We start from the raw sequence: 12,715 nt of genomic DNA, 5'->3' as shown, positions 1-12,715 counted from the left end.
GTCATCACATTTCTCTTACTTCCAGAAGCATCAGTTTTAAGTCTAGTTAGGATTATCACATTTTACATGTTTCTTATTTTATGTCTGTTATTTTTAAAACATATTCTTATCTTCATTTTTCCATCCATGATTGCCTTCCCAAGTTTGGCCTATTAATGAAACTATCCCTCATCAATGATTTTTATAAAGCAAGTTTTGCTTTCTTTAAATACTAGATTTAAAAGAATCTTTAATACATTATAATCTAATAATATATAAATAAAACAATCAGCAAAACTGGAAGTTTAGAATTAGATGACTTAGCTTATCTGAATAGAGATAAGGAGAGGTCAAATGCATGATCCAATATCCTATACTATAGAAAACTGAGCACCCTACCAACTTATTTCAGAAAATATCGTTTTCGTTAGCTCTGGCCTCCTGGCTATCAGTTATTGTGAATAAAGGTCCACGTTCTTCTAGCCGCAATTTAAAACTTAAAAGCTGTGAAAACAAAAGTTTTTTGTTTTTTTTTATTAGTTTGTGGTAAGGCAACAAAACCAAACCTTAATTCACATGAGGTTATTTATTCCACGAAGTGTGAGTATTCTCTTTTTGCTGCACATATATGACACGTTTGATTACTGTCTGCTCTTCCAGGCTCTGCTATAATTGTTTTACAATATGCATTTGCGCATCATCTTTTTTCTGCAAACTCTGAAAAATCCTGAATTCTAAAACACTATGGTCCCAAATGTTTGTTTGTTTGTTTTTAAATAAATTTATTTTTTTATTTTTTATTTTGGCTGCGTTGAGTCTTCGTTGCTGTGCGCGGGCTTTCTCTAGTTGCGGCGAGCAGGGGCTACTCTTCGTTGCGGTGTGTGGGCTTCTCATTGCGGTGGCTTCTCTTGTTGAGGAGCACGGGCTCTAGGTGCGTGGGCTTCATTAGTTGTGGCACGCGGGCTCAGTAGTTGTGGCTCACGGGATCTAGAGCACAGGCTCAGTAGTTGTGGCACACCAGCTTCATTGCTCTGCGGCATGTGGGATCTTCCCGGACCAGGGCTCGAACCTGTGTCCCCTGCATTGGCAGGCAGATTCTTAACCACTGCACCACCAGGGAAGTACCTCAAATGTTTTGAATAAGGAATTATGGGCTTCTGTTATCTTTCTCTGTTATTCTCCCCAAAGTATTTGATAGCTTTCTACAAAATGCCATGTATACTCTGTGTCTTTGTTTTCTTGCCTCCCATTTATTTAACACATTTTAATCTGGCTTCTGCCTCCACTATTCTAATGGAACTGTTCTTGAGGTCACCTCGTTGCCAAGTCCAGTTGTCATTCTCTGGATGGCAAGTACTTGACTTGTCTGCACTCTGTCATCAGTGTCCTTCTCTTCTCTCTCCACCCTCAGCCTCACATGATACTGCCTTCTCCTGATGGCCAATAGCCCCTCTTTCCCAGGTTATCCTACTTGTGTATGCTCTTTCTCTATTGTTTCCTGAGTCTGTTCTCAGTGTCCTTCTCCTTTTGTTTGTATTTTCCTTGGGCTATTTTACCAACACAGATGCTTTTTTTGTATGGTAAGATACACATAACAGAAATTTTACAATTGTAACTATTTTTCAGTGCATAGTTCTGGGGAATTAAACACATTTACATTGTTGTGCAACCATCCTCACCATCTTGGGAACATTTCCATCTTCCAAAAATGAAACTCTGTACCTATTTAAAAAAAGTCTTCATTCCTCCCTCCCCTCAGCCCTTTGCAAACACCAATCTACTTTCTGTCTCTATGAATTTGAATCTGACTACGCTAGGTACCTCATAAAAATGGAATCAGTACAGTATTTGTCCTTTTGTGATTGACTTATCTCACTTAGCACAATGTCACCAAGGTTCATCCATGTTGTAGCATGTGTCAGAATATCCTCTCTTTTTAAGGCTGAATAATGCTTCATTAATGTTTTCTAATTCAGAACTGGGTAGGACAATTGTTGATGCCATATGTAACTACATACAAATCACTTAGAGGAAGTGGCAGTGGATTATATACTATAGAAACAGTGATGGTGGTGAGAAGAGTAGGGTAAAATGCTCTGGTTAAAGAATAAGAAAAAGGAAATTGTTCTATAGAGTTAAGAACACACCAAAGACCACTGGCTATATAAGTAAACTAAATAGCCATTCCATGAAAGTCCTGATCAGTAATTCCAAAGGGCATTACTGCTTCTTAACCTCAATATTGTCAAGTGTCTAGTAATGAACTTGGATCACTTGAAAGATAAGCTATGTTCTACATTTATTTTGTAAGCCTCCAGTAAAACATGGAATTATATAGTATATTTCAGAAGTACCAAAAACATTTAAAAATATACTTTAGGGCCAGATGGATTGGAATCTTTATCATCTTTTACATGACCTGTTGAAAATTTTCCTGACTACCTTGCCAGTCAAACACTTTCTTTAGTTCTCTTCTCCTTATTGCCAACCAAACATGATTTACTTTAAACTTAGCCCTGAAGATGCCAAGCCTCAAGGTCTGTGGTAGAAATGTACCTTACTGCACAGCATTCTTCTTGCCTTTTCCTAGCTTTTAGTCAAAATACCTTCCCTGACCACTTCCTCAACCACAGCACACGCAAATCCCCTGAAACTTATCTTTTCTGAACCTCTGTTTTTTTGTACCTTCCTGCATTAAGAATTAAATAAGATGTGTATTAAGTGCTAAGCAAAGATTAAAGTGTACTTAATTAATGGTAGCTAATGGCAGTTTTGATGATGATGATGTTAAAAAGGAGGAGAAAAAACATACCTTACATATAATTCGTTCTGAAATAATTCAGAGCTTTTTTTTTTTTTTTTTTTTTTTTTTCGCGGTACGCGGGCCTCTCACTGTTGTGGCCTCTCCTGTTGCGGAGCACAGGCTCCAGACGCACAGGCTCAGCGGCCATGGCTCACGGGCCCCGCTCCGTGGCATGTGGGATCTACCCGGACCAGGGCAGGAACCCGTGTCCTCTGCATCGGCAGGCGGACTCTCAACCACTGCGCCACCAGGGAAGCCTAATTCAGAGTTTTAAAAAGGCATTTTTTTGATGTGGTATATTATTGCTCAATCCCAGCTATTTAGTGAATCTCCTCCTGGTTTCTAATACTCAGAGTATGAACGTAGGAGAAGGGGATTATTAAAAAGTATGGAATGTCTAGCCAGCCTTCACGTTTATTTGTTTTTATGACTATGCATGTATATATTTAGTTATTTATTTTGCTTAAGAAGCAGGACTTTCACATGTAAAATAGTGAAAACAACAACAACAAAACTTGAGGTCTACATCTGTGGTCCAAAGTAAAAGTACTGCCACAAGTCCTACCTGCATTAGTTTCTTATTGCTGCGTAACAGATCACCACAAATTTAGCAACTTAAAACAATACCCATTTATTAACTCACAGTTATGTAAGTCAGTCCAGGTGAGCTCAGCTAGGTTCTCCGCTTAGGGTTTCACAAGGTCAAATTCAAGGTTCAGCTAACTGGGCTCTGAACTGGAGGCTTTGAGAAAGAATTCAATTCCAAGCTCATTCAGTCCTTGGCAGAATTTAGTTCTTTATGGTTGTAGGTATGAGGTCCTTGCTGGCTGTTGGTGCTGTCACTCTCAGCTCCTCCAGGCCACTCCCTGATTCTTCTCTGTGGCTTCCTCTATCTTCAAAGCCAGCAATGGCACTTTGCATCCTTCTTATGCTTTAAATCTCTCTAGTCCCCCTCTTCCACCAGCTAGAGAAAACTCTTGCTAATTTGGCCTGGCCCACCTGAATAATCTCCCTATTTTAAGGGAGAAACCTTAATTATATCTGCAGTGTTAGTTTTTGCCATGTAACAACATAATCACTGAAGTGCTATCATCATATTCACAGGGGAAGGAATCACAAAAAGATGAGGGTTATTGGGGGTTATTCGTAGAATTCTACCTATCATATTGGTGTTCAGGTAGGTTAGTGTCTCGAGGTCCCCATGGGTAAATGAACCCATAGAATGGAAGAATGAAGAAATAGGAGAAGCTTTTTGGGTAACTGGGTACAGAAACATGGCATGAAATTGTACAAGTGGCACTGGGGTGCCAGGATTATAGTGAAGGTACACTGAGAATTGGTGCTGACATGCCTGCTGGAGCATTCTTTGCCTAAAGGAAACCACTGCCATGTACCAAGGGGAAATTGATTGCAATCAAAAGGTTTTTGTCCTCCCATGACCACCATATCCCTCCAGAAAAAAGGGACTTTCCATATGACTTCACCCCTCACCCAGCCAGCATCTTTATTCAGGAGACTGTTCTCTGATTTTTCCTTGTCCAATACTCTTCCTTTTTCCAGGAAAAATTCCAGATCAACTCAGCAAATAAATACCTAATTAAATTAACTGACAACAGAGTGAATAAATGATAGAGTCAAATCTCTAGGGATATTGTATCCCCTAAGTAACTTAACCTTCAACCAAGAAAATGAAAGGAAAAAGTCTATTTTTGAAATATTTTAGAAGTAAAAAATAAGCATGTCTGGTGTAAAAGAATCAAAAATACAGAGTGAATGGCCTTTTACAATACTTAGAGGCAGTCCAATTTTAATGTTTTGTATATAATAGGTAATTATAAACTTAATTAAATATATTTTTTGTCTCATAATATAGAAATACTTCTCCATAAACATTCACTTCTTAAATTTGTTTTAAAATTATATGAAGTCTTAGAATGAGGTTAAAAATTGAAATTTATTCATAGTAGCTTCTATGGTGTTAGCATATGTTTAAAAAGAAGGAATATTTAATAAGTAAATACCTTATCCAAAAAACTCTACTTTCAAATTTGTTTAAAATTAATGCATTATTTGTAATCCTTATACCTCAACAACTTTAAAGCTCGATGTATTTTGGTCCTTTTTTTTCTTTCACCCCACCCCATCCCCACTCCTTTATTCAGTTTTTCTGGAGGTCAGTGATCAGAATTACATGTGAGTGTTGAGGTGGCCCAGCTGATAAATCCCAGTGTTTCTTTGAATGTGCCAGAGGCAGCGGCAGAGCTGGGGTTAAGGTCGTGGTGGTCAGAGACTTTGTGAAAATGTATTCTACATACCCTTAAGGTACAGAAGGTTGATGTGAAGCCAATTGTGAGTTTATCATATTAGGACTTTTATATAGAGCAAAATGAGCTGCCTCCTTGGCAATCTATTTTACAGCTGAATTTATTATATTCAAATACATTTAGGAGTGAAGGTACATGTCTTCATGCCTCGTTTAATGTTTTCAGATCCATCACCTATCCCCACCTTTCCCTTATTTTCTAGTTAGCTAAGTTTGATACCTCCAGGGTCCCCTGTCCCTGGTCAGAACCCCCATCAGTTATACATTTTCTGGAGTAAGATGCAGTAACTATGAAATGGTTTTGTTAGGAAGGGGGCACCAGGTCGATCTCCATACACTTCTGCGAGCAAGGCAATGAACTTCATGTGTAACTGAAGATAAATGGTAAATCTTACAACAGACCCAGTGGTCAGATTCCTTGATATGTGGAATTGGATTACAGCTGTCAGTCAGCTGTTTTGTTGAAAGGTGATTTTATTAATTTGACTACAAGATTTGGTAGCGAGGCCATTATTTTGGCCTATTCTCTTTTAGAGAGAGTCACTTTCAAATATAACTGTCCTCTTAATTACTGCCCAATATTGTGGTGGATTCAGTTAGAAAATGCCTACCTGATGTAGAAAAAAGACTAACTCTATGATGTGTCCACTCACATGTTCTTAATGTTAAGCTTTAGTCATATAAGTACAATTTATATTAATTACTAATCACATAATAGGAATTATTTACCAAATTCTGATTTTTTCACAATCCCATAATAAGCACAATATTTACTTGAGAAAAAATTTTTGGTTAAGCAAATTGTTTAAAATTTGTTGGTTTATAAAATACGTGATTTTACTGTGCTGGGTGGATTTTATGTTTCTGTAGTAATGCTATTTCTACAGAGTTCTTCTGAAGAAAAACACCATAAGTTATAATAAATCAATTACTGTCTCAAATTTATTTACATATAATTTTTAAGGAAATAAAATGTTTCTGTACAATGTGATAAAAAGTTAACCCATCTGCATATTGTTTTTGAATCTTAATTTACTCATTATTTGCAGATGTATTCATCAAGTGATTATGTTTTCTTTTTTAACCATTTCTGTCCATTATGAGATTACAGCTATTGCTTTTCCTACAGACTTAGTTGATCTAGATGTTAAGTTGTAGAGCAAAGTTTATCTGGCTGGGGCTTTTAAATATGTAATTTAAAGCTATTCATTAATTGGTAGCAGGCTATGATAATTTTGTTGATTTTGGAAAGCGCATATTAGTGGGAGCTGAAAAACTGTTTAGATAGAAGATAGCAAGTATTTAAAATATGGGAAGATTATAAGAAATAAAATCAAGGGAGCAACTTCTGATCATGTGGAAGGGAATCAAGTGTAGAATATTACTACTCCTTCCTTTTCTTTATGTAGATATTCAAGTCTATGACATATCAGGGATATTTTATCATCTAAATGCATTCTCTTTACCCTCTGCCTTGTTTTTCTATCACAATTGAAGGCAGCATCCTTCCTAGTAAATGTCTTGCTTTAAAATATCTTGATACTTCAAAATCAGATTTCATTACAGGCACATTACAAGGTAGATTATTTGCCCTATTTAAAAACAAAACAAAAAAGCTATAGATGCCTTATAAATAATTGACAATCCCAATGCACTTAAAATATGACTGTATTTTAGCAACATACTGATTTACAACAGCTTCTGAATTTTCCTTCTCTCCTTTCCTCTCTATGTGCAGAAACTGCTAAAGGTTTTATGCTGGTCTCTTGACAAATCTCCCTCCAAACTCTCTTGAAAATGACATTCTTTCATTGGGATTTAATCCTCACTCATCTGCTGATAATGCTTAAGCCTTTGTCTCTCTGCTCTGATTGCTATCTGGAACTGTACTTGTTAACTTTTCATGTCTGTTTGGATGGAAACAGAAACATCTCCTCTGTGCCCTCTTTATTAGGACCATTTAGGTAGCTAGCAAGTGGCTACTCCACAGGTCAAATTAAAATATGTCATTGAGAGACTTACTTGTGTTTCCAGTTCCAGATTCTTGGGACATCAGGAAGGACCTGGCCACACTGCTGAGACCTGGGACAGGCGTCAGGCATGTGAATGCTGCTTTTCCCAGTGTTGGCTCCTCCTGAGCTCTAGGGTTGAAGTTTATAATGGGTATAATTTGGTGTTTTCTTCTGAGACCTTGGCATGCTCTGATGCTTTCATAGTCACCTCCTTCCACTGCTACAAGAAAAGGGTAAAATTTGTTTTATTCATTCAATGAGCACATATTGAGCTCTGCTTTGTACCAAGCTCATAGAATACATACTTGCCAAAAAGAATTTAGCATCGAGTAGAGAGACAGCTCTGCATTTAAGTAAGCAGATAAAATATACCAATTACAAATGTGTTAAATTCTGCCAAGTAAAGAAGCTGAGATAGAAAACAATGCATCAGAGGAGAATTTACTTTAGAAAAGCATCTCTGAGGAGGTGAAGTTTTAAGCTAATTCTTAAGGAGAAAGATGGAGCTAGCAGGAGAGAATTTATTTTCAAAGATCTTTTCTCAAAAAAAAAAAAAATCTAATTTGTGAGCAAGGGGAGGATGACATGGGAAGAAGCAGGGGTGAGAATATGACTTGTGGGTCAAGGAGTTTGGATTTAATCCCAAGTGTAGCCACCGTGAAAAATCATTAGCCAGGTTGCTGATGTCATATAATCCATTAAGAAGTATTTATCTAGCCTTTAATTTAGGCCAGACTCCAGCCTGGTTCACTGAGGAGGATTAAAAAGTAAGGCAAATGTATAATCCCACTCTGATTTTGATTATAACCTACCCTGAGAGGCAAGGAGGAGTTTCGAGTCTCAGGTAGGAGGTGGGGGGACCACGCTGATCTTATGCTCAGTGAGCTCAGGCCTGGTGTCAGGCAGATCCCAGAGCCACAGAGCTAAACTGCTCACGAGGGGCTGAGTGAGAACCCACTGACGTCAGAGGAGGACTGTCATATGGCACAGCACCCACTGTGTGCCAGAACCTATTCTAAGACGTTTTACATGTCTACTCAATCGAATTCTCATAGTAACCCAGTGAGGTAAGAAGGATTAATATCACCATCGCACAGATGAGGAAACTGAGGCACAGAAATGAAATGACTTGCCCAAGACCACACAACAGGTAAGGGTAAAACCAAGATTCAAGCGCAAGGCAGGCTGGTGCTGAGTCTGCTCTTACCCACCATGCAGTGATGTCTCAGGGCTGTCAACCTTGGTGATAGAGAGGACCACAGCCAGGCACACGGTTCCAAAGGGGGCCACAGAGAAAGTTCTGGTGTAAAAAAAGAAAATGTGATTAGGGATGCTGTGGGGTGCTTGAATTAGTGATGAAAGCAGGACATACAAATGGAAATATTGTCAATATGGACCTAGGCTCTGCAAAGGGGATCTTGGCTGCTTCTGAAGTTTCTGTGCACTGGCTTTTTGAGGAATACGTAATTTTGGATCCGTGAAAACTGCTTGGAATACTTGCCAGTAACATCTTTCCTTCATTTTCCCATAGCATGTTAATTGTTCTAAGCTCTCTTATGGTTGTTTCCATTCTCTAATGTACTATTGTATAGTTAGGATTAAAACAAATTGTATAAAACCTCATCTAAAAAATGCAAGATATTTATGATTTTTTTATGATATTTTATACAATGAATATTTTACTTGGGGTAGATTTTGTGGTATTTTTTGCACGTCTACTTTGAGGGAGGGAATGGTATTGTCACTTTCAATAATATTTAACTCACATATGTCTCTGCATATTTCCTTATCATGTTCAGATTGATCCAAATGAAGAGTAGGTGTGAGTTCAATCATATTCTTGATGTAGTACAGTGCAAAAGAAAAAAAAAAAAACCTAATTATCATTGAGTTCACTTTGGAAAGGAAAAGATCCCCTGAAATTAGAAGTTGAATTAAGCAGTTTTGTAAGCCTTCAGTTTCTGATATTTCTTTAATATCAGGCAGTAGTGACTATTCTGTCTCTTGCCAAAGGCAGCTTATTAGAGTTGAAAAAGGCATCCTGTGTTGGACCTCCTTGGGGTCTGCCCTGCCGCCTAGGTTACTATTTACATTAGGACTACTGTTCTTGCTATTGACCCTCTCTAACAATTTAAGTATATCTCTGAAGTCATGTAAATTCCATAATTCCAGGAATATATTTAAAGGAACATTCTGCATCAGAAGTGATTTACTGTGATATATTAATATTAATCAGGATATAATCAGCAGAGAGAAATGACATAGTAATTTGAACAGAGATCATTTAACATTAAGAAATTAGTAACCACCATAAAGAATTTCAGTGGGAGGGACAGGTTAATAAGAACTAAAGAAAACTAAAGAGTATAGGAATAGCAGATTTAAGGAGCAGCCATTACCCTAGAGCTGAGATAGCTGCCCAAGGAAGAGACCTCCCCAACCCCAGGGCTAAGATCCTGACCTTGCTGGAGAGGTTATAGCTGTGGTCACTGGATGGTAGTGGAGCTGCTGTGGTGTGGTATAACTTGCCAGAAATATGCCCTCTAGGGGACTAGGGAAAGCAGTTCACAGGGAGATGCCTTACCAAGATTCCACTGAGTGTCATAACATTGTATTTTATAAAAACACTCTCTGTGAATTGTTTTCTGATACTTTTGCTCTATTTCATACTTGTTCCTTTTAACTGTAAATTGAAATTGCCAGTACTTTGAAATTTGAAACTGCAAGAATGGCAGAGAAGAGGGCAAAATAATGTTTTTCTCTCTGAATAAAATAAGAAATAAAAGCCAAAATATATAACAGCAACAATATCAGCAATACCACCACCAGCAACAAAACCCTAGAGTGGCCTGAATTCCTGAAGCTGAGGGTACTTGGGCATCTCTGTTCTTATTTCCCCTATTCACGTAAATGCTGTATTACCAATAGAAACATTTTAAGGTTGGGAACCCAAGCAAAGCACTGTGGATTCTCTGTTGTTTGTAAGTTGGAACACTAGGGGACAGCACTAAAATATTCCATAGTTGTTTGTTATTGATCACTTGCATACTGTATAATGAGATTTTACTGTTAACGACTATTGAATGCCCTGTTGATTTCAGTGGACGAAAAAGCACAAAGAAGAAGATGAGCTTTTCAAGTCTATAATTTCAGCCTTTGTAATATGATGATTTGAATAATTTAGAGAAAGCTCCAGGCTGTTTTTTGGTTGCAAGGAGATAGTAAGGCATGATAACTGAAAGAATTGTGATTTTGTGTTACAAGTGGTTTCTTCTTTTCATTATTTGGGGGTAAATATTTTGCACAAATTTTTATTTCTAATCTTGTTTTCCAGGCACTTTGGAAAGACATGAAACGGGAGAAAGAGCAAGGATTATTCTTAATTGTTGTGATGATTCACAGCTTCTAAAGCCTGAATCTGTACTTCCAGTTGCCTCAGAGACACGTAAGCACAAAAGTGTAGAACAGAGGTCCCCCAGCTCCTGCCAGTTTGGGCCAATACCTTGCCCTGGTCTGCAGGTGGAGTCTTCATGTAAGGTAAGTTCAAATCAAGCTGCTGCTCATGAAGAACATTATCAACCCTGAGTAAGAAGTAAAGTGCTTTCATAAATATGTGGCCATTAAATATCAGTACAAAGATAAGAACTCAGAGATGATCACATCTACCAGACGTACCTACCAAGCGATCTTGGGTGAATCAGGATAACTTTTTGAGTGATTATTAGTTTTGAATGACTATAGCATTCTTTTTTGATAAGACAGGTCCTGGCTTATCAAGATTGAGCCAGTTTTATATTAATCCTTGAATTCTAGATGGTTTTCAATGAAAAGGGGGGAAAATTATATTCTGTGGTCGGGATCAATTTTTTTTTCACTTGGGTATTTGACCTCTTTTTAAAATGCTGATTACAAGTAAACCCAAAACCATCAGAAAAACTGGATCGTTGTTTGGCCCATTCTTTTGGTATACTCAGCATCTCTAGGGTCACTAGCTCTTTAGGATTCCAGGCCTCAGTTAACACACAGTGATGGAGTTTATATTCATTTTCTCAAGCCATGTTAACCTGTGTCACAGAAATTTGCATGAGTTTGATTATTTTTCAGTTCTAAACATGACATAGCAATTTAATCTGACTTCTTTAAGGGATTCTTCCATTCTTCTGTCATCTACACCTCCAAGTTATCCCCTCCTCAGGTTGCAACTGTGGCATTTATATGCATATATATAATGTAGTATTTTTTATGTAAACATATTTTCATAATAATGTCTATTTCTTTTTAATGGCTGCATCATGCTCTATACTGTGCATATACTATACTGATATGAATTATTTTCCTATGGCTTAATATATGGATTGTTTTTTATGCTTCAGTTTAGGACTAACACAACTATGAACCTAAAGTTTTCTTTTTTAATACTTAGTGTTATTTAATGGGATATATTTCCAGAAGTGGGGTTTCTAAGTCAAATTTTAGCTGATTTTTATGTTGTTAACATTTTCCGTTATTTTAATGATATTATGAAGACTCAAAGTAACATTAATAAGGACTTTAAATAAGACTTTATTTTATCTCATGTGTATGTATGTAGTTAGAGGCAAAAGGATGTGTCATTTTTTAAGTAAGGCCAATTGGCTGCTAAGCTCTGCCTCAAAGCTGCAGCGGGGGTGGAGGTGAGGCCACCATCGTATGAGCCTCAGCTTTTTTGGTTTAAAGACTAGATTTCGATTTTATCAGTGAGGCCAGAGTTTGTCAACCTTTTGAGAACTGAGTCATACTAACCAAACACCCAAGAAATGAATATTTAAACTAGAATGACAATTCTTTAATGTATAATGATAAATATGATGGCAGTTCATTGCTCAGCACAGTCTCACAGTAGCAAAGCTACAGGGCATGAGGGAGAGCGGGGAGGTGGAATTTTAGCAGAGGATTCCTTGATGGGCATGGAGTCAGAGCCCCAGGGTATTCATTCACTGAGCTCTAAGAAGATAATGCAGTCTGTGCTTTCAGTCCATGGGGTACTATCTCCCTTGGTCAAGGCTGATATACATTGAAAAATTTCTAAATTTTGGATTTCTCTCTTTAGGCCAGCTACTTTTGTTTATGCTTTCTCCTGCAGATGTTAAAACCAGTGATTAGGCTGCAGCTTTTTTTTCCCTTTCTTTCCTTTTCTCATTTAGTCTAATTGTTTTTAGATTTTCCAAATCTGTTTTTCATGTTCTTAACTTGAAAGAAGAAGTCATGTTTTTTTTTCTTTTGGCTATGCTGTGTGGCATGTGGGACCTTAGATTCCAATCTGTGGCCCCTGCAGTGGAAGCTCGGAGTCCTAACCACTGGACCACCAGGGAATTCCCAGGAAGTCATGTTTTATAAGGACAATTATATCAATATGATGAAATTTTTTAACATTCACAACTGAAGTTGAAAGTGATAGGGTCTTAGTCTCCTAAAGTGGGAGACAGAACCACACTTCTATTACATATTTTAAAGTTGGGGTAAATAAAGCCCAGTGAGTGAGCCCAGCTGACTGCCAAGCATTCCCATCTTAATGCGGCTTTGTTGCTTTTCTTTCACAATAGAATTTGTATTTTATAG

At 37.5% G+C, this 12,715-nt stretch overlaps 1 protein-coding gene across 2 annotated transcripts in view; it reads left to right on the top strand.

The window, feature by feature from the left end:
• Positions 1 to 12,715, top strand: part of WDR72 (WD repeat domain 72) — a 205,612-nt gene that overhangs the window by 62,398 nt on the left and 130,499 nt on the right. For both annotated transcript variants that reach the window (XM_027123063.1, XM_027123064.1), the window contains exon 14: positions 10,452 to 10,654. In XM_027123063.1, coding sequence (XP_026978864.1) covers positions 10,452 to 10,654 — 203 coding nt within the window. The remainder of the gene's footprint in view (positions 1 to 10,451; positions 10,655 to 12,715) is intronic.

Source organism: Aethalodelphis obliquidens, unplaced genomic scaffold, assembly GCF_003676395.1.
Source record: "Aethalodelphis obliquidens isolate GAN/ISIS:26980383/991018 unplaced genomic scaffold, ASM367639v1 scaffold26, whole genome shotgun sequence".
In the NCBI taxonomy this organism is placed as follows: Eukaryota; Metazoa; Chordata; class Mammalia; order Artiodactyla; family Delphinidae; genus Aethalodelphis; species Aethalodelphis obliquidens.
Note: the sequence above shows the minus strand (reverse complement) of the source record. Positions and strands in the feature narration are given on the sequence as shown.